The sequence below is a fragment of the Cygnus atratus genome, chromosome 1, assembly GCF_013377495.2.
Source record: "Cygnus atratus isolate AKBS03 ecotype Queensland, Australia chromosome 1, CAtr_DNAZoo_HiC_assembly, whole genome shotgun sequence".
NCBI classification, from domain to species: Eukaryota; Metazoa; Chordata; class Aves; order Anseriformes; family Anatidae; genus Cygnus; species Cygnus atratus.
This window is the reverse complement of record NC_066362.1, coordinates 115,228,352-115,250,133: the sequence shown is the minus strand read 5'-3', so window position 1 is coordinate 115,250,133 and position 21,782 is coordinate 115,228,352. Positions and strand designations below refer to the sequence as shown.

The 21,782-nt window shown below is 44.0% G+C and overlaps 1 protein-coding gene across 3 annotated transcripts; it reads left to right on the top strand.

The window, feature by feature from the left end:
* Positions 1–223: 223 nt before the first annotated feature.
* Positions 224–21,565, top strand: ZBTB21 (zinc finger and BTB domain containing 21). Of its 3 annotated transcripts, none has more exons than XM_035545894.2 (2): positions 224–336; positions 12,181–21,565. In XM_035545894.2, exon 2 carries the CDS (start codon positions 12,194–12,196, stop codon positions 15,365–15,367), a length of 3,174 nt encoding a protein of 1,057 aa, XP_035401787.1. In that variant the 5' UTR covers positions 224–336; positions 12,181–12,193; the 3' UTR covers positions 15,368–21,565. The 3 variants fall into 3 exon arrangements, with proteins under 3 accessions (XP_035401787.1, XP_035401785.1, XP_035401786.1); XM_035545892.2 differs by lacking the exon at positions 224–336 and adding an exon at positions 351–454; XM_035545893.2 differs by lacking the exon at positions 224–336 and adding an exon at positions 11,742–11,862.
* Positions 21,566–21,782: the final 217 nt, after the last annotated feature.

Below are 21,782 nucleotides of genomic sequence, written 5' to 3'. Positions count from 1 at the left end.
GCGGGCACGCGCGTCACGGGGAGGCGAGGGGCGGCGCGTGTGGAGGGGGATCCCCCCCGTCCCCGCCGCCGTCCCCGTCCCCGCCGTCCCCGTCCCCGCCGCCGTGCCCGTGCCCGGCCGCGCCGCCTCGCCTCGCCCCCCGCTCCGGCGGCGGCCAATGGGAGCGCCGCGCACGTGACGAGCGCTCCCCGCGATGACCTCATCCCTGGTGTGGGATGACGTCAAATTCAAGATGGATGGAATCACGGCGGCGGCGGCGGCGGCGGCGGCAGCGCGCGCGGGCGAGCCGTGAGCGGGGCCGCCGCGGGGGGCGAGCCGGGGGGGGCGGCGGAGCGGGTGAGTAACGGCCGCGTCTCGCGAGCCCCCGGCCCTCAGGGGGGCTTCGCCCGCGCCGCTCGGCTGCCCCCCACCCCCACGGTGTACCAGAGGCGTCTTTTCCTGACGTAACTCTGAGGTGGTTTTTTTTATTTATTTATTTATTTATTTTTTTTTTCCCCTCCTCTCTTCTCCTTCCCCTTCCACCCAGCGGGCCCCGGAGCGCGCCTGCGCCGGTTACGAAATCCCGTCGCCTTCTCCCTCGCGCACGCACCCGCCACATAGACCCGCCGCTCTTCCCCCCCCCCACCGCCCTCCGCTGCGCGCATGCGCCGCTCCCGCGCTCCTCCTCCTCCCTCCGCCCCCCTGGCAGGCGAAGCGCGGAACTGCGCCTGCGCGGAGGGAGCGCGCGCGTCCCCGAGAAGGGAGGGCGCGCGCCTGCGCCCGGCGGCGGGAAGCCCCGCCCCTCCCCTGCGCGTGGCCGCGCCTGAGGGGGCGGTTGGCGGCCCTGAGGGGGGAGAGGGGGCGGCCCCGTGAGGAGGCGTGAAGGGGAGGCGGGATGGAGGTGGCCCTGCGGCGTTCCTGCGGCACATTTACCACACGCAGGTGTTAAACCAGGCGGGTGCTGCTTGCCTCAGCTCTCTCTGGTCACAGCGTGCCCTGAGGAGGGAGAAGTACCCCGTAGTGGAGAAGCACCCGTGCTGCCCACCGGTGAAATTACCAAAAGCACTGCAGGAACTACCCAGATAGATCTGTCAGAGTTCTCCTTCAGTGCCCCTCAAATTTCAAGTCCAAACTCTTACATCCCAGCCTGGATGTGGCTCACACAAAATACCAGAAACACTTCATCTAAAGCAGTCATTTTCATGAAGCAGAAACTCATCACATACTGAGCAAGCACTTCTCAGTAATTAAATGGCACTTGTTTAAAAACTATTCATTTTTTGCCGTTGGAATTGCAGTAGGACTAAGAGCTAGGCAGGCTGTAGATATAAGATTATGTTGGATCACATAATCTCAGTTTTTTTCAAGTACAGCGGAGTTTTCCATTCTTCTGCAGCAGGCATAGATGGTGTGAGGTTCCCACAAAAAATTGTGGATTTGTGCTCGAATCTTAATTTTGTGCTCCAAGCATAAATAGCAACTGAAAATAGCTGTTTTCAATGAAAATCATGATAGGATAGTAATAGTTGATATTTTTTTAAAATAAGAGGTAGTGGAAATCTTCCAGCAAGTCTGTGTGACTTGTGATGCTAACTCTGCTTGTAGTTAATAGTTAAGATACCGTGAATATTTTTATCCTTAGAACAATGTCAACACAGAAACACAGTTTCTTTGTAAACGCACTTTTATACAACCAATTTTTAATATCAAATCGGGAGTAGTAAGTCTGTTTTACAGGTAGAGCGGGTACTGCTCTATATTTGTATTGCCTGAGCACTGCCAATTATAGTCCTCTCTTCTGACTTTGCTCAAACTGACAAACCGACTGCCTTGACTAAAATTTTCCACCAGCCTTATGCTGATGTTCTTGGGGGGAAAGTTTTGAGCAAACCGTAGCAACTGTTTTTATGAAAACTGTTTGCAGAAAACAAATGATGTGGCCAGCTCATGAGTGGATGAGGATCTCACATCCTTTTCTATGTGAAGCTTTTATTGCACTCGTGGTACAGAGTTGTCCTCTCAGAAGAACCTACTTATAGAAAATCCACCCAGTGTGGCTGGATCGTGAGCACTGAAAGAATTTACACGTACACGTTCTCAGTAGGGACTTGCAGGGAGATGTCACAGATGGAGTCTTCAGCTATGACGACGTGTGTCAGAAGAGGATTTATTGGGGGTTTCTCCAGCTGTGAGCTCCCCAGAGCCTGCTGGAGCTACAATCCCCCTGCAGATGAGAACTGAGTGGGTGACTGTGTCTCATTTTCAGTGGTGGTCCCCCTCCGGTTTGATTACATTGAGCATTGCCTGTGATCCAAACTGGGATGAAAGTCATAATGACTCGGGTGCTTTTTTTAAACATGTACAATAACTTATCCTTTAGTACGTATTAGCAATTTAACTTGATGTGAAAAGCAGCAATAGCTTGAAAGAAGTTCCAGGAGTCCTCTTTGCGCTGCACGTTTAATTGTACACAAAGACCATAAAGGAGACCACTTGCCCACGCTTTTCCTACTCTGTAGATCACCAGAAGCTGGCTGTCTCTAAGACACGGGGTTTCTGAGCTCGTCTTTTGTGTGTGTGTGATGCCAGAGAATACTGATGCTCAGAGAATCAAACAGCTGGTGCTGTGATCATCTGCATAGTAGTGGCCGACTAAGCTTTCCTTGGGGTTTGAGTGGACAACTTTACGGCAAGCCGTGAGCTGTCATGGGGTACTGAAGCTGTTTATTTTTGAACTTCAGTATCTGTCAAGCCGTTACTATTAAAAACATCAAGGAGTTGCCATTTTTAGTTCTCAAGGTTCTGAAAGTTGTTCTGTCTGCACAGCAGTGATAACTCTGGTCTATAAACAAGCATGGCCTTACTGGGGAGAGGAAGGAGGAGCTGGCGAGAGGAAATGGGGCTGTAACCACCATATAGCTCGTACTGCGCTCAGAGGTGCTGTGCTGTGAGTCACATGCTACAATCGCAGCTGCTTCCAGCACTCATTAAAAGAAATTCTCAGCTTTAGAGCAAGTGAACTGCTTCGTAGTGAATGCTGCTACATTGAATGGTCAGAGATCCTCAGAAAAGGGGGGAAAAAAAGTCTTGAGGCTGCAAAATCCTGTGTTGCAAAGGGAAGGACTGGAATAAGCAGTACTTTAAAATAGACGTTCCGTGCAGAGGGAGTCACTTTCCTCAAATATTTATACTGTAGGTTCAATATTATTTAATATGCTGGAAACTTTTCCTTTTTTTCTTTAGCAATAATATTTAAGACAGCAATTCTATTACATCTTTCATTTGGCAGTGAAATAAAACAACAACAAAAAAGCTGTTGTTGTTCACCAGCTACTTCAAGTGTTACACTGTTCTAGAATAGTGCAGGTATGTTTTATGAACGAAACAATAAAGAGCTGAACAACTTTTCTACCTTCCTAAACTCATTCTAACCCCCCCACACATGCACACACTACTGTCAGCTCTAAAAATCTTGCATCCCATGAAAAGATAGTTTTAAAATCACTCAGTCCTGATTGTCAGCTTTTTTTTTTGTCTTCCCCTCTTTGCTGTGCAAAATCTTACGTGCAATCTGTAATAAAAAGGCATTAAAAGTCCTTTGTCCAAATAATTTTAAAAATAACTATGTTGCAAAACTTGTCCTTTCAATGTAATTCATTTACAATCAAATTCCTTTCTTCAGGAAAGGAAGATTTTTTTTTCCCTTTTTCCTCAGAGCACCAGTCTCCTTGTCCATGGTTTATCGTACATCAGCACTTAGCAGCGCAAGTAACCTCTGGGTTGTGATTCATTCTCCGTTGTGCCCTCGCTAAGTTGTGGCTAGCTCAGGGGCACCTCTTGCTCCGGGGTCAGCTCAGGTCCCCATCACCCCTGCCTCTCATTTCTTTCCAGCACCGTGGGGCTCGCGCGCAGGCAGGCACCGAGCCTGATGCCCCCAATAGATTGGGAGCCGGGGGCGTAGCAGTAGCACTCACCAGGTAATGAACGTGAGAGCTGCTTTGGCTCCAGCTGATTGACTTCCTGGTCTGAATATGTTTGTGAGCATCTTTGGAGGGTTTTGCAGCAATAGTGTCCTTGTCCAGTAAATACGCCTCACAGAAATCCTTTTAAAGTTAGGAAACACGGGAGGAAAAGCAGCAGAATTACGGCGATTGCCAACCGCCGTTTGCTGCAGCCAGGTCCGTCTGACCCAACCAAAAGGAATTTGTCTTGTGCCAGGACCTAAACCTGGGTGCAGCCCTTCAGCTATTGAGGTGAGCGGCCAAATTGCCCGCAAATCTAGCAAGAATAGGAGCAGCTCCTTTCTTGTGCGTTCTTTAGAGGCGTAAAGAAAAGCTACAGTGCTCCTGGTCACTAGTGCAAGTGGAGGAGGAGGTTTGCTTAATAAATGAATGAATACAGCTGAGACGCCCAGCTCCAAGCGCACGTGCACTTGAAGCTGAAGATCTTCCACGTGCTTTTCGTGACCTTGTAAGTCTCCTGCTTGACTCACGTCAAATTGCTGTTGCCTTCCCACTCTTACAGTGTCATCCTGTGTTGTCTTCCCAGTATCTGGCCCGTAATTAGCGATGGCTGAGTAGACTTTTCTTTAGATCCCTCCAGGGGGTAGAAGACACCTGCGCTCCCCAAATCCTGAAAACTGCCGAGTTGCTCACTCGGCGAGTTTTTAGGTTCAGCCCACATTCCAGCTTTTATATACGTTCTGCGTGTTTCAAATTAAGTACGTGACTTTTGCCCCCACCTCCTTTATTCTTGTGCAAACCTTAGCATAAAAATTCTGTTGATAGGAAATCGTCTTACATGGGTATAATTCACTTCTCTTCCCATCCAAAATACACTATGACTGTAAAAAACACCTTTATATTGATAGAAGTATTCCCACAGTTAGGGTTTGTCATTTTCGCTATGCCAGCAAAATTAAAAGCAGAATGTAAATACAGTTTTATTGTGAATTGGGCCAGTTAAACAAAACAAGAGCGGCTCATGTAGCAAAGCAGGTGACTGGAGGATTATCCAACTTGCTAAGCATTATCTCAGCATTGCCAATAAAATAATAAACTCAGCACGCAGAAGGCGTGCAGCCATACACATCTGCCGTGCAGCTCCCCTCCAGTTTCGTGATTTCATGTGTCTCTTATCAAGAAGTCAAATGAAATATTTCTGGGGATAATTCGTCAAGTGTTTAAACTGTACGTTCTGCCACTGGGTCTCTGGGGCTTGTCCCATCGGAGATTTTAATGGCAATGTTACAAAACTCAGAAGAATGAAAAGCAAAGACTTCCTTAGGGAAAGGGATTTTAAAACTTCTTAGCCTCTTGATTTTTATTACAGCAATTTGGATGTTGAGTCACACACCTTTTGGTCGACGTATTGAGGCCAGGACAGATATTTTATCAAACCGTTTTTAATGTGTTTTAATCTTCCAAGAAGAATGAGAGGAGCTGTCAGCCAGCGCGCGTCCCTGCCCTCTCCCTTACACCCAGTAGTTGTGCAATCCCCCAGTGAGCTGGGTCAGTTGTCTGCTCCGAGGGCGAGCTCGTCCTTCCTTGCAGGGGGAGGAGGCACGCGCTGATCCTTGCCCGAGGAGCAATCCCCGATTAGGCTGGACTGAGAATGAGGTGAAATCGCAGCCCCTGCTGCTTGCTCCTGAACAGGGATGTGAAGGGCAAGCGGAGCTTTGTGGTGGTGGTCTGGGATTTTTGTAGTTTGCTGCGAGGCGGTAGGAGCTGTTCTGAGTGTCAGTTGGCAGAAGTGCGGGTATGGTCTGGATGTGGAAAATGGTTTTTAATTTCTAATAGAATTTCTGGTCTGCGTCAGGATAACTGCTAGTTATCTCTCTGTGGTGGAGGGCAGAAGAGACTGCACGGTGTTAGGGAATTTCTTCTTTTCCTGTCCTTAAATTTCTACTTCCGTATGCCTGTGAGTTAAATAGTTGGGAATTAACGTACCAATTTCACACGTTAACAAATACATTACTCAGCTGACTTTATGCCCATCTTCATACCAGTAAGTCTCTCCTGCTGCTGACCTACTGGAAATGAAATGTATTTGTCATCCTGGAGAAAGTTTTCAGTGTTGTCTGCTGTGAAAAACACAGCGATAGCAGCTGAAATCAGTTTTGTAAAATCCAGAAAGACAAAATCCCCAAACCTGCAGCAGGAGATCACTCAAATATGTAGTTAGAAGAAGATGCTAGAAGTTCAAACAACCTTGCTCTGCAGGTTCAAAGCTTTTAGTTCTGTGTCTGAGAAAAGGCATTTGATAAGCTGTGGTCAAGCTCAAATAATAAAATCCAGCATAGGATGCTCGAGCAGAGGTTTAAACAGTGTAGGTTGCTTCTGCATCTGGACTCTTGATGGAGAAGGGGACTTTTTTCCCCTGGTGTCTGAAACGGCATGTGAACAACCAGAGCCATCAAAGCCTCTGCAGAGCGCTCACAACTGAGCTCATACAACTTGCCTGCGCTCACCTGGGAACCGCAGGAGGCACCTGGTATTTCTCGGCTGGGTCCCACAGCCCGTGCTCCTCTGGGTTTTGGTGGGTTCCCTGCCACCACGGTTACGTGTACGTTTCCCTGTTAAAACCACCGTTAACCCCCCCTTGTTGCCTGTCTCCTCTGCGTGCACTCCTTCCTCTTTCCTTGCATTTTCTGGCTCTGACTGCAGTTTCTCTCAGCCCTGGCGCCTCCTTGCTGCAGCGTCTCCTTACGGTGTTTCAGAGCACAGTCTTTCCCACTGCCACCCCCAACATGCTATTAACATTTAGCTGACAGCTACGTGGTTATAATGGATGTCAGCAGGCAACATCGACATCTTATTTTAGTCGCTTATGTATATGCAAGTGTAAGCTGTTGTGCTTAAATTTCTCACAAGTCTGCCTGGTTCTCTTTGTCAAGTTTCAGCACTGGTGACTTCTTTGCTTCTGAAAGTGGTGTTTCAGATCGGCAAAGCTGATTGAGCGACTTGCTGACAAAGAATGAGTAGTTTCATGGCTTCTCTTGCGGCAGCTCTGAGGCGTCCGACCTCTCGGTGAGCTGATTAATCTTCTAACCTTATAAAAGAGCAAGCATATAAAAGGCTGGGTTGGTTTTTCTTCTTTTTCCTGCTTCATTTTAGGGAGCTGAATCAACTTACTTGGAGGTCAAATGAGCAGCGGAGCTGGTAAAAGGAAGAGGAGGGTACCAGAGGGCTGGGAGCAGGAGGCAGGAGCGTAAGGGACAGAGGAACAGAAGGGGATCTAACACTGCAAAGGCAGGTAGCTGCTGAAGATAATGAACTGCTGAGCCAAAGAGAAAGCTTTTTCATCCTTTACTTGTGAAGAGCTTTTATGAGTAGAGCCTTCCTTTTTGCAGAAAGTCATTTTGAAATAGCAGAGGTGTCTCTTTCTGTCCTTGTTCAAAATACATATATACAATAATAGTAATCTGGCCAAATGTGGTACCTCAGTCTCTGAAGCCTGATATCGGTAAGGGGCTGTTGAAGGCTGACAGCACAATTTCTTCCCAGCCTCTCAAAGGAAGGCTGCAGGCACTTCTGCTGCACTTACCTCTGCTGGACCTGGAGTCTCACTGTCACTGTTCCTCCCGAGGACCTGCAGCTGCTCTAGCACGGACAGTGCTGGATCTTCCGATGTGCTCCGTTTCCTGGATGTCACCCCAGTGTCAGGGAAGAAAATAGGAAATAGCTTTGTTTCCAGTCAGTACTGAAGATGGCTGGGAAAAATGGTTGGAGAGAGTAGAAGCTGATTATCTGGAAGCTGACAGGAAAGGGCTTAGGCAAAATAATCTTCAGCTGAGGAATTATAATTCCTCAAAAACCTGGAATCATATCTAGAGGCTGGCATAGTTCTGTTATCTGCACAATGCTAGGCATGCCATTTGTATCAGGGTTGAGTGCCAGCAGCCTTACATCAGCTTTAGTGGAAAATTGTTGTAAGGAGTTCTTGTCTTCCTAAAGCTGCTGCACTTCCACAGTTTGCTGCCTCTTCAGTTATGCCAGAGCAATTGTTTCTGAGATTGTGCTTTACTGTGAGAACTGACCAACATTTGAAAAGAAGTATTTGTTTTCTATTTACTGCCTAACCTGCTTTGTGATGCAGGCTGGCAAATATTGCCACTAGCAGACTAGAATAGTGAGAAAGTAAAAGCACACTAAAAACCCCTTCCATCCGTCCACCATCTTTTACATCCTCCCCCCAAGCAGCACAGGGAAATGGGGGAATGGGGGCTGGGGTCAGTCCCTGACGCTTCGTCTCTGCCGCTCCCTCACGGTCACTCCCTGCCCCTGCTCCACGTGGGGTCCCTCCCACGGGATGCCGTCCTGCCCGAACTGAGCCTGCGGGGGCTGCCCACAGGCAGCAGCTCTTCAAGCACTGCTCCCACACGGCTCCGTACCACGGGGTCCATCCATCCCCCAGGAGCAAACTGCTCCAGCACGGGTCCCCCACGGGTGGGCGGCAGCTCCCCCCAGACCCCCTGCTCCTGCGTGGGCTCCTCTCCATGGGCTGCAGCTCCGGCCCAGGGCCTGCTCCTGCGGGGGCTCTCCATGGGCCCTGGCTCGACTCTGGCCAGCAGCAGGTCCCTTCTGGAGCCGGCTGGAGCTGGCTGTGGTCTGACATGGGGCAGCTGCTGGGCTCTGCTCACAGAGGCCCCCCCTGCAGCCCCCTCCTACCAAAACCTTGCCACATAAACCCAAGACAACTAGCACAGCTGCAGGAGGTGTGAACTGTGGTGTGCAGATAGGATGAACCAAAGAGAGCAGGAATGTTTTGGATCAACTTTATTACTGAAAAGTGTTTGTGCAGTGAAATTTTAACACAGCGTACATTTACACTAGTAATCTTTGTGGGGATTTTTTTTGGTTTATTTTTAAATCTGTCTTAAGGCTTTCTGGTGGTCCGTGTAAATGTGTTGAAATGGTTCTGCGTCACCAGTTCTGTTTTTGTTTTTTAATGCATCATATAACTTGTTTTATTTCTGACTGTTGCGTTTAAAGGCTGTTAAGCTGAAAGTCAAGCACTTGAATTGGGAAAGTCCGGGATTAAAGCTGCCTTTGCAGGATTAATTTGGTCCCTTGCTAGTTGTAGATGTTGCAGCCTTGGTTACTATTAAAGTGACGGAGTTACATTACGCCAGAGCTCTGCCTCCTTCAGTGCACAGAAGCTGTGTTTTGAGAATGAAACGGAGGATTGTACTAGCATGATTACCTCTGTCTTGTGTAATGTAATAAATTGAAGGTGTTCTACGAATAAAAAGGAGAACGCAGAAAGAAAAATACTGTTGGATTCTGCTTGAGATGTGTCAATTTTACACCCATCTGTACTAATAGCATTACTGTGTTACACTGAACAAATGAACACACAGTAATTGCACGTTTATTTTGCAAATGTCTTACAGAAGACACAGGTCCTGGGTAAAGCAGATTAAAATGAAAGATTTGAAAATATTTCAAAACTCTTGACTGTCTCCTACCCAAAGTGTCCTTGAAGTATGGGTTGAGCAGCAACGTCCAGTGGGTGTCTTTACAGTGATGCTTTTGGTTCAAGTTTCCCTCCTAAACACATCGTTGATTTATCTCCATACACCATGCTGCAGCTTGCATCACGGATAAATCACTTGAGCATGTAAACACAATTTCTTTCAAGTGAAACTAAAGGAAAAGATGCATTCCTGGAGCACACGTCCTAACAACGCTGCAAGCATTAATGAGTGCGCAGACCTGGAGACTGGACTGTCAGACCCCACCACTTCAAATGGCAGAGGTGTCCAGAAAGTAGCTCACGCCCCAGACAGTACTTTTACATAAAACATAGAAAGCAGAACAAAACAGATGTGTTTCTCACATTCATAGAAGCCTAACAGTTCTGCTTTTTTAGAGGGAGGTGTGGGGGAATTGAGGATAAATGACTGTGTATGAAGCAACACTGCAAGGCACAGAAACTCTCAGTTAAAAGAGATCTGGTGAGGAAACAGAATTCTGCTGCTGCTATTGCCGTGATGCTGTTAATTCATTCGGTAGTCTCAGATCTACAAGTGGTAGCTCAGTCCTGTGGTATGACCAGTGCTCTGAGACACTGTATCCCACACCTTTGAAGTCATCTCAGTAATACCAATTTAGACTTTGATCACCTCATCTTTCTAGCCACTGGTTGTAAGATTTCCCATTCCTGTTTATTAATTACAGGGTTATGATTTCTTACTTTTTTGATACATTTTTTAGCTTTGCTTGTAAGTTGATGAACAGTGAAACCTTTGTGTTATAGTAGCATACACCATATATAAATATCTTTAAAATAGTTTCTTAAATCAGCTGCAAAAAGAATAGAACTGCTTTTAACAGACACGTCGTTGACTTGTTTGTTCTATGTCACCATAGAGGAAGATAGTGTAAAATTCATACTTACAGGTTAATGAAATTATAAGAGTGTCCATGACAACAAAATAAAATTGGATATCGCTGATTTTTTGGGGTGTGTGTGCATGTGCACAAATACATAAATTCCAATCCATACTGCAGAAGTGGTTTGCTTAAACTAACTTAAAACCTGATTCTCTTCTCATATTAAGGTCTAACCAGGAGCAGTCAGTTGAGTTACGGAGACATCCTGCGCTACAGAGCGGGCTCTGTTTGAAGCATATGCAACAGGGGGATTTCAGCACTGCAGTTTACTTTGTGCTTATTGTACTCTTGGATGCATCTGGGGTTAACTGTTCCTCAGGTATATAGGTTGTGGGCAGAAACTGCTTTTATGCTAATAAATAAGGTGGGACGGTCAGTTCACTGATAATTTTTAAGCTAGAACAAAGCACTGCGGGGATACTTCAAGTAAAATCATGAAATTTCCAAGAAACCGGATCGTGACAGAGCAGTTTAAGGAGTCATACATGTATCATAGCTAGAAGGGTATGTCAACAACACTCACTAAATATAAGCGAACATGATGAATTAATCTAGATTACAGACAATAATCCTGCTTCTTTCTCCCTCCCCAATATTATTGTCCTTTCTAGCCTATTAAAAATAACAACAAAAACCCTTTAATTTGCTCGGTCAGCAGGAGACTGTCAGGGTTGCTTAACTTTAGAAGGTGACTTGGCATAATTAGGCCTTAGGTATCTGTCCTCATTTCAGCTGGGACAGAGTTAATTTTCTTCATAGCTGCAAGTACAGTGCCGTGTTTTGGATTTATAATGAAATTAGGGGCGATAACATGCCGATGTTTTAGCTGTAGCAGAGCAGCGCTTGCACAGAGCCAAGGACTTTCCAGATCCTCGTGCTGCCCTGGCAGTGAGGAGGCTGGTGTGCATCAGGACCCGGGAGGGGACACAGCCAGGACAGGTGACCCAGGCTGGCCAGAGGGATGTCCCACACCACAGGCGTCGTGCTCAGCAATAAAACCGGGTTGTTGGCTGAGGCAGGGGGGGCTGCTGCTGTCTGGGGACTGGCTGGGCATCAGCCAGTTTGTGCTGAGCTGTTTTGTTGTGCATCGCGTGCTTTTCGCCTTTCTTTTCTTCGTTCGTTCTTCTGTTTGTCCATTCTTTCATTCTGTCTTCCATTCTTCCTTTTGTTCTTTCATTCTTCCCTTTGTTCTTTCCCTCTCTCATTCTTTCCTCCTTTCGTTCATTCATTTGTTCTTATTAAACTGTCTCAACCCACAAGTTCTTGCACTTTTACTTTTTTCGGTTCTCCCCCATCTCTCCGCGGGGGAGGGAGCAAGTGTCTGTGAGGTACCTAGCTGCCTGCTGGGTTAAACCACAACAGTATCTGATTCAGAAGTTCATCGCTGCAATTGCCAAGGTAGATCTTCATAAAGCTAAAGCTGAGAAAAAGATGAGCAAGTGAAACAATTAAATGGCATTCCTTCATGTGGACGGCTACACTGCAGGTAGAGAATACAGCCCCATCACACCCCTCTAATTAGTTAAATGTAATAATCTGTGTAAGATCATTGTACGATCAACTATTAGGGTATGTTTGAAAGTGTTCTGTAACATGAGTTGGTTCTTCTCGTGCCTGTGCATCTGCTGGGGCTAACAGTATTAATTGCCATACCTGTCCTCCAAACTAGCTGTTTTCTTCAGCAGTATTGATGGTCTTTTTGAGCCTGTTTATAAAGAGCAGCGAGTTTAGGTGTGTTTACGTTATCTCTAAGAACTGTTTGCATAAAGCAACCTGCAACTTTTTTCTTGTTGTTCTCTTTCAGAAACATCCGAATCATGGAGGGGCTCTTGCATTACATAAATCCGGCACATGCCATCTCACTTCTAAGCGCACTGAATGAGGAGCGTCTAAAGGGACAGCTGTGTGATGTTGTTCTTATAGTAGGAGACCAGAAATTTCGAGCTCATAAAAATGTTCTGGCTGCCAGCAGTGAGTACTTCCAGACTCTGTTCACAAATAAGGAGAATGAGTCTCAGTCGGTGTTTCAGCTCGACTTTTGTGAACCAGATGCTTTTGATAATGTGTTAAACTACATTTATTCCTCATCCTTGTTCATTGAGAAAGGCAGTCTCGCAGCTGTGCAAGAACTGGGCTACAGCCTTGGAATATCCTTTCTTACAAACATTGTTTCTAAGAGCCCTCAAGCTCCTTTTCCAGCTTGCCCCATTAAGAAGATACTGTATCAAGACGAAGAGGAAAGTAGTTCTCAGAAGAGAAGTGTCATTGTCTGTCAGAACAGAAGTGAAGCACAAGGGAAGAGTATAAATCAAACACAACATGATTTAAGCCATACTTCTAAACCTTTACCCTCTGTTGCTGTCAAAACTAGCATTAGACCACAAGCAGCAAAACCAACTGAAACCCTTCACAATTTATCACTCACTGAAAGGAGATGGCTGAAAGACAACCCTGTGAGCTATACCAAGCTTCATGAAACTTCTGGAACTGTAGAGGATCAGAGCAGATGTGGTTTGGTGAAAAGGAACACAGTGCTGCCTCAAAAGCCCTTAGCAGAGAAAGAAATTGCAAGCGATGAACCTGGAAGCAGTGGCCAGCTTTTGAGAGGAAAGGCTGCAGAGATGTCATTAAAGAGGCCGCGTCCACCAGTCTTATCTCTGCGTGGCTCATCGGAATCTACGTTTTTGTTGCGAGAAGCAGGAAAAGGAAATGGTCAAGGTGAAGATAGGAATTTGCTATACTACTCAAAGTTAGGACTGGTAATCCCGTCTAGTGGATCTGGTCCTGAAAACCAAAGTATTGACCGAAGTGGGCCACTTGTAAAAAGTCTCCTTCGAAGGTCACTGTCCATGGACAGTCAGGTTCCTATTTATTCACCTTCTGTTGACCTAAAACCTTCACAGGTATCATCCTCCTCCTCACCAGGAACTAACGATTCCCAGAAGACATTTAATGTTGCATCTCAGAAGTCGTGTTTGAAGGAGTCATCAGAGAAGTTAGTCTTAGATGAAAAGCCACAGGTAATGCACCCACACCGCCTTAGGTCTTTCAGTGCCTCTCAGTCAACCGATAGGGAGGTGGCTTCCCCTCTCACAGAGGTGCGAATAAAAACTGAACCTAGCAGTCCACTTTCAGATCCTTCCGAAATAATTAGAGTTACGGTGGGCGACGCATCAGTATCTATGAATAAAGACTTTGCTTTCAAAACTGAGGATGATCATAAGGAGCCAAGTAGACTTCCAGCAAAGAGGAGATTTCAAGCGGATAGAAGGCTGCCGTTTAAGAAACTGAAGGTGAATGATCAAGGTTCTCCTGAGTCAGAAGAAAACTTTGAGGAAGGCTCAAGCCCTACGCACCTTGATGCTGATTTTGCTGATTCCGACGTCAGTAAAGATGAATACAGTGAGATGGAAGAAGCAAGACCAAATAAAAAATTTAAATGCAAGCACTGCCTTAAAATTTTCAGATCAACAGCGGGTCTTCACCGTCATGTTAACATGTATCATAATCCAGAGAAGCCCTATGCTTGTGACATATGCCACAAGAGATTTCACACCAATTTCAAAGTGTGGACGCACTGCCAGACACAGCATGGAATCGTGAAGAATCCCTCGCCAGCTTCCAGCTCACATGCGGTTTTGGATGAAAAATTCCAAAGAAAACTGATCGATATAGTGAGAGAGAGGGAAATTAAGAAAGCTCTAATAGTTAAACTAAGACGTGGCAAGCAAGGTTTTCAGGGACAGTCTGCTTCACAAGCACAGCAAGTCATCAAAAGGAATTTAAGATCGAGAACCAAAGGAGCCTATATTTGTGTCTACTGTGGGAAGGCTTACCGTTTCCTCTCTCAATTCAAACAGCACATAAAAATGCATCCAGGGGAAAAACCAATTGGAGGAAATAAGGCTCCCAAGCAGAAAGACCACATTCACATTGAAAGTCCGGTAGAAAACAAAGAAGTTTATCAGTGCCGTCTCTGTAATGCTAAGCTGTCTTCGCTTATCGAGCAGGGGAATCATGAGCGACTCTGTAGAAACGCTACTGTCTGTCCTTACTGCAGCCTTAGATTTTCTTCTCCGGAGCTGAAGCATGAGCACGAAAGCAAGTGTGAATACAAGAAGCTCACTTGTCTCGAGTGCATGCGCACCTTTAAGTCGTCCTTCAGTATTTGGCGTCATCAAGTGGAAGTCCACAATCAGAACACCATGGCTCCCTCAGAGAACTTTTCTTTACCTATCCTGGATCACAATGGAGAAATAACGAGCTCGTCGAGATTGCCTCCCCAGCCGGAGTCTAATAAAGTGAACAATTTTGCTGCAAAGGAGGATGGAGTATTCAGTGACTCGTCAGAGCAGATCAACTTTGACTCTGAAGACTCCTCATGCCTGCCTGAAGACTTAAGTGTTTCCAAGCAGTTTAAAATCCAAATCAAGGAGGAGCCTGCAGATGACGTAGAGGAAGAGGTCACTGAAACAAGCAGAGAACCGAAGGAAGTGGTCTCCAACAAAGACGCCGGCCTGTGGCCCTGTGAGAAGTGCGGGAAGATTTTCACTGTGCGCAAGCAGCTGGAGCGTCACCAAGAGCTCCTGTGCTCCGTGAAGCCGTTCATTTGCCACGTGTGCAACAAGGCCTTCCGAACCAATTTCCGGCTGTGGAGTCACTTCCAGTCCCATATGTCCCAGGCTACAGAGGAGTCCTCAAATAAGGAGCCTGAGATGTGCCCACCCGCTAATTCCCCGTCACCGCCACCTTTACCTCCGCCCCCACCGCTGCCCAAAATCCAGCCTTTGGAGCCCGATAGTCCGACAGGCTTGTCCGAAAGCTCCGCTACTACTGAGAAATTATTTGTCCCGCAGGAGTCAGACACGCTCTTCTATCACGCTCCACCGCTCTCGGCAATCACGTTCAAAAGACAATACATGTGTAAACTCTGTCACAGGACTTTCAAGACAGCTTTTAGTCTTTGGAGCCATGAACAGACACACAATTAGCTTTAACAGATACCTTAAAGAGCTGGCTCAGTGGAGGCTATTTTCAGGATCTCGGACGTATGCCATATAAACCAGAAAACGAAGAGGATCAAAGCAATGACGACAGAAGATTGGGAATTTGTGATGCTGCTTGGATTTGAAGATTAAGGTAAACTAACTTTGTTACTAGATAGCAAGCCGAGTAATTTAAAATACTGTGGTCTGGGATCTAATAGCAACAGAATAATTTTGATTTCATTTAACACTGAAATGCGATCGCATCTGGATTGTATGCATGGATCTTCATCCTGTGATGTTGGTGTGCGCGTGTGTATTATATATAAAGTTATATATTAAATGAAAGAGCAACAACAATGTGGATTCTAACTGTGAGTTTATAGTAGTGAAATACTGTAACCAACTTCACTGATTTTTTTTTTTGCTTTTTTCTTTTAAAGAAACCAACACACAAGCTCCATATAAATAGCTGCCATGCACTTGCAGTTAGGGAGGAAGTGGATGGAGTGTCTTGCTGTATTGACTTAGGTCTTAGAGATCTTTAGCAATAACAAATAAACCTCAAGTTTCAGTAATCCTGGTATTATTGGATACGAATGTTTGATATTTTAAGGGAAGATAGAATTGTTTGTTGTTATATGGAACTTGTACAAATTAAAAGAGAATCTAAAGTCAGCAATATTATTACTGAGATTTTATATAAAAACAGCAGCAAGCCTGCTTTCAGCCATTTAATTATAAGTTTCTAAGAAAAATTGGGGGAGGGGGTACATCGCTTTATATAATGTCCCAAAGAATAATTTACTATAGATATTTCGGTAGCTAAAGTCGTATTAACAACCATTATAACTCAAATGGTACTGTTTATAACATGAAGTAAGATTGAATAGATGTCAGACGAGTTTCAAAATTTTGTTTCCACTGTTTGTACAACTGTTTGTAATTCTAACTACTAAACGAGAGCTCGTTAAGGGATAGAAGAAGAATAGTTGTGTTCCTACACACAGTAATAAGCTTGGCCATGAGTACAAAGATATGTTTTAACAAAAACGAAAAATGTAAATATTTATATAGACACCTGTATAAATGAAGAAGTATGTATTTGAGATTCGTATTAAGCGTGCATATCCAGCTCAAAGCAGAGGAGAAGACATCACACTACAATCACTGTATTTTAGGAGTACAATGCATAGAATATTTCTTTCTGCCGCTTTCTATCATTTGTGGTACTGTGTTGCAGTTTTCTAATTTGTTAAAAATCATGGGTGTAATGGGCTGCAGATACTTCGTGTGGTTCCATTATTTTACCGCAAATCACAACTGGAGCATTTAGCGTAAGCAGGATCGTAGAAGCTATAGCACGGGTCCAAAATTACTCTGCAAGTAAAGGAAATACTTACCCAGAAGTAGTGGTAAATTAACAGGGAGAAGATTTTCCGCTAGAATTTAAACTTAATGGAGTGGTGCTGGATTAAAGTGAGCAGCAAGGATGTAAGAGACTCAGACAGTGTTTATGGCCCTGACTGATGACCCCGGGAGGCTGGGAGATGGGGACCGCACCGCACACTACCTAGCCAGAGCCCAGCCCGTGTCCACGGAGAGCAGCAGGAGTCCGGTGCCGATGTCACCAGGAGCAGCAGCGAGGCTTTAATCCTCTCTGGTTCTAATCACGCATTTGTTTCAGCATCCCAAACTCAAAACGAATTGCACACTGATCCCAGGATCTGAGGATGAACATCCTCGGTTAGGCACGCACAGGGAGAGGATTTTTCTCCCAAGTGTGCCGCTGTTAGTTTTTTTCCTAACGGAATTTTTTAGTGTTTTTCCTGCAATTTAAGTTTAAAAGTGTTGGCTCAGTATGGACCACTGACTTAGTTGAGCTACCAAAAAAGGTAATGCTATTTTCAAGCCTCTTCTTTCATTTTTTTGATGAAAATCTAAAATTGTTACTATACATTGTAGTAGTAACATTTTGTCCTTTTTGTTCGCTTCCAAGCAAACTGCATCTGAATGTGGTTATGTTAAACTGTAAGAATATCAAATTTTTTACATGAAGTTGCAATTAAAACAAGATTCTTACATACTTGGTGAAATAAAAAATGTCACTATCAAATAAGACTAAATTTCCTTCTCACAAGAATTATTTATTAAAAAATTAAATAAAATGCTTAATACACTTAACCTGATCTAACAAAATGAGAAAGACATAAAGACTTGCTAAATACGCTTTAAATGTACTTAAGAAATCTGTGCATAGAAAGTATAAACATGTCAACTGGTACCTAAGTTTTCACCAATGATTCTTCTTAACATAAACTTATGATAGTTTATATCCAACCTTTTAAAAATCAGTGTGCTTTCGAAAGGAAAGTGGCAACTAGTTCATCAACGTTACAGTCATCTACCTTCCAGCTGGGATTCTGCTGTATGGTATGACGATAAATACGACACATTTAAAATCAAAAGCTCATACAACGTCTTTCAAGAAACCTTGACCTTCTTCCTAGTACACTATGTATTATATTTGACAAACAAACAAGCAGAAATATTTCTGGTCTAAATAGCCTCCTTCTAAGCTTTTCTGCAGAATTTTTTAAGTTTTGTTTTTAACTTTGAGCGTGTTCTGTGTTTTGTTTTTTTTAAATTTGGTTCCTGCTTAGTAAAGGAATTCAGGATCTCTGAAGTTTAAATATGAGATGTTTATATAGTAGTTCTGGTTTTCTATTAGCTTTTTATACAGTATCTTTAAAAGCCCTTGATAGAAGTGTTTATTTTGGAGGATACGGAATAAATATGCTTCCACTTATATAACTTTAATATATGTTTTAAAAGTTAAATTATGGAAAAAAAATGTTAGTTGCTTGTTTATAAATAAAGGTCTTCTGAAGAGTGTCTAGCTTGGCCACAGCCAAAATAAAAGGCAAATTTATTGACACAAAAACCTGTCCTCATCATATTTTGTTTAATTTTGTAACTGTGTACTGACGTGATGCAAAGTTAGAGCTCTTGTTAAATACAAAAAAGTTTTTTTTCTTCTTAAAATTTGTGACAGGAATGTGCAGATGTTTTAATATATAGATTAGAATCTTTAATTCTTTCTTTTGGGGTTATTTTTATAAACTGTCCAATAAATCTCAGCGAACTAAACTGCTTCAGTGGAAGTCCAGTGAAAACTTCCATTGCATTGAAGAGGAGCAGGGTTGAACCATGAAATGTATTTTGTTTTGGGACTTCTCTTCCTTCCAGGCACTGTGTTGGCAAAGGTCTAAGCATATGGTTAAGTTCCGTGGAGATCAGTCTTAACTTTTTTCAAAATACATGCTTAAGTTTTTTGATATTTTGGGACCATGATCACCCACTGAAAGTGAGAAATGGCAGAAAAAATACATATGGATATAGTATTTAAGTTCTAGAACCAAAAGTTAGAATGAATTTTCCTCTACGTAAATAACTGCATGCGCACCTAAAGTTTCCACACTTTTACAAAAACAAAGGACATCAACCAGTAATAATTTACGTGGACTTCTGTAAGGCCTTTGGTATGATCCCCCACAACATTCTTGCCACCTAGTTGAAGGGATATGGGTTTGGTGGATGGACTGTTAGATGGAGAGAGAATTGGCTGTAGGGCCACGTCCAAAGGGTTTTAGTCCAACAGCTCAATGTCCAAGTGTAAACCAGTAACAAGGGGTGTCCCTCAGGGGTCTGTGCTGGGACCAATACTACTGAATATCTTAATCAGTGACATGGACAGTGGGATTAAGTTTGTGGATGACACGAAGCTACTCAGCTTGTGCATTGATAGACCAGAGGGGAGGGATGCCATCCAGAGGGACCTCGGCAGGCTTGAGGCGTGCGCCCCCTCATGAAGTTCAACGAGGCCAAGAGCGAGGACTGAGTGATGTATGGACTGAGAGCAGCCCTGCAGAGGACTTAGGGATACTGGTGTATGAAAAACTGGATTTGAGCCAGCAATGTGTGCTTGCAGCCCAGAAAACCAACTGTACCCTGGGCTGCATCAAAAGCAGCGTGGCCAGCAGGGTGAGGGAGGTGATTCTGCCCCTCTGCTCTGCTCTTGTGAGACCCCACCTGGGGCACTGCGTTCAGCTCTGGGGCCCCAGCACAAGAAGGACATGAAATTTATTAGAGTCCAGAGGAGGGCCACAGAGATGCTCAGATGGCTGCAGCACCTCTCCTGTGAAAACAGGCTGAGGGAGCTGGGGTTGTTCAGCCTGGAGAAGGCTCTGGGGAAACCTTACAGCGGCCTTCCTGTACCTAAAGGGGGCCTGCAGGAAAGCTGGGGAGGGACTCTTTGTCAGGGAGTGCAGTGACATGAAAAGAGGGAAAGGTTTTAAACTAAAAGAGGGTAGGTTTAGATTAGATACCAGGAAGAAATTCTTCTCTGTGAGGGTGGTGAGGAACTGGAACAAGCTGCCCAGAGAAGCTGTGGGTGCCCCATCCCTGGAGGTGCTCAAGGCCAGGCTGGATGGGGCTTTGGGCAGCCTGGTCTGGTGGGAGGTGTCCCTGCCCATGGCAGGGGGGTGGAACCAGGTGGTCTTTCAGGTCCCTTCCAACACAAACCATTCTATGATGCTATGATAATACTGTCTCTACTTCATGTATATATATATTTTTTTTCCATAAGGGGGAATGAAACACCCCGACAGTTAAATGAGCAGATAACCTGCTGAAGCAGTGGGTGACACTAGAGTTTGTCTTACGTCCTTCAGAATGGAAATGTAGCCTTATCTGTGAACCAAAACACACAGCCATGAGACTTGTTCCTGCATTTCCTATTTAGGCAAGCATTCTAGTGGCATCCAGTAGATTTTTTTTTTTTGATGGTGGTGGTTGGTTTTTTTGTTTGTTGTTTTTTATCCCCCAAGTAGGATGTGCGGGTTTGGTCTGAAGCTACATGTACTCTGTTTTTTGTTCCAAGCTTCCAGTGGTAAAACTAGAAGTTCCTCACATGGGACAAGGACAGACTATGCCTAACTTCTTGGCACTAACAGTGAGGGTGCAAATATCTGGCATGAGCCTGTAATCTGGCATGTGCCTATACTGTTCAATAAAATTGTTTACATTTTCCTACCAGAAGATTTAGATAAAAATCAAAGTAAGGTTAGCTTTTTTTAATGTTGCTGTTAATGAATCAGTGTTAATTTTTTTTTTTTGGTTGAACACAGCCTGATAGTATTTTTTAATGTCATTGATTCTTGTTTATTTAAAATGACTTGTGAAAAATTGTACTATAAGTGTTGTACATAAGGGGACACTATCAAGAGAAAGGTTGTATACTGTAAAAGTGCTTATCTGTATTAACAATACTTGATATGAATAAAATCAATTTCGAAACATGAATTGACTCATAACACTTGAGCTGCTTTGGCATGAAAATGCCTACTAAAGGTATCCTCAGTTGTTTCAAGGATGCCTGTAAATTGTATCTGAATTCTGTGGGCTGAGCTTATTTTTCATTTTGCTTTTTCTCTAACTGTTCCAGAATAAAGGACTTGATCTGTTTTTCGTTTTTTGGTTTTTCAATGATACACAGTACCTTTTAAAGATACGAGCTTCCCACTACTGCAGCAGCATGTTCAATTAAAACATGTATGTAAAAGCAGAAAGAAAAAAAAACTTTTTGCAAAATAACTTCGCAAAATATGTACAAAGTACTCATTTTAAAGTTTCTTCTTGACAGTGTCCCTTTTTAAAAAACAGGAAAATGGAATCACTTGTAGTATTTGGGTGCAGGGGAACAGTTTCCTACAGTTTCTACAAGCTGGAATTATCCAATATATTTGCTATAGAATTTTCCAATTGGTTACATAAAATCACTTGTCATTTTAAAGCATTATAGAGGTAAGACAAATGAAGCCGGTTTTATAATCCTGTATACCTTACAGTCATTGTATATCAATTCAATACACCAGTGCTGAATTTTAATTAAGAATGGGTTTTTACTTTTTTTAGGACTGAGACTTAATAGCTTAGGGTAACTTTTTTCTTTAATGTAATGTAAATCCATTGCTGCTTTGTACAACTTTTTCTACTGTGTGTTTTCTTTACTTAGATCTTGACTAAGAAATGTTGGCGTCCAATAAACTTACACTTTGTTTCTTTTGAATTATTGTGTTTTATACTGGATTCTCTTGGCAAATTGAGATGTTATTGTACATACCATTGTGCCTGTGGGACTGGAATTTTGTTTACAAAAAGACTTCTTTTGATCTAGTTGTTGAATGCAAATGACAGTTTTTACTTTACTAAAATAATGACTTTTCGTTTGCTTTAGTAAGCGTCTCAGCAAACTTTTTGCTGGAAAACACAAGAAAACTTAACTGCTGTAGAAAATCTGATGAAAACTTGAGCTGTGCCCAAATTCTGCTTCCTCTGCAATCAATGATTAAAACAGAAC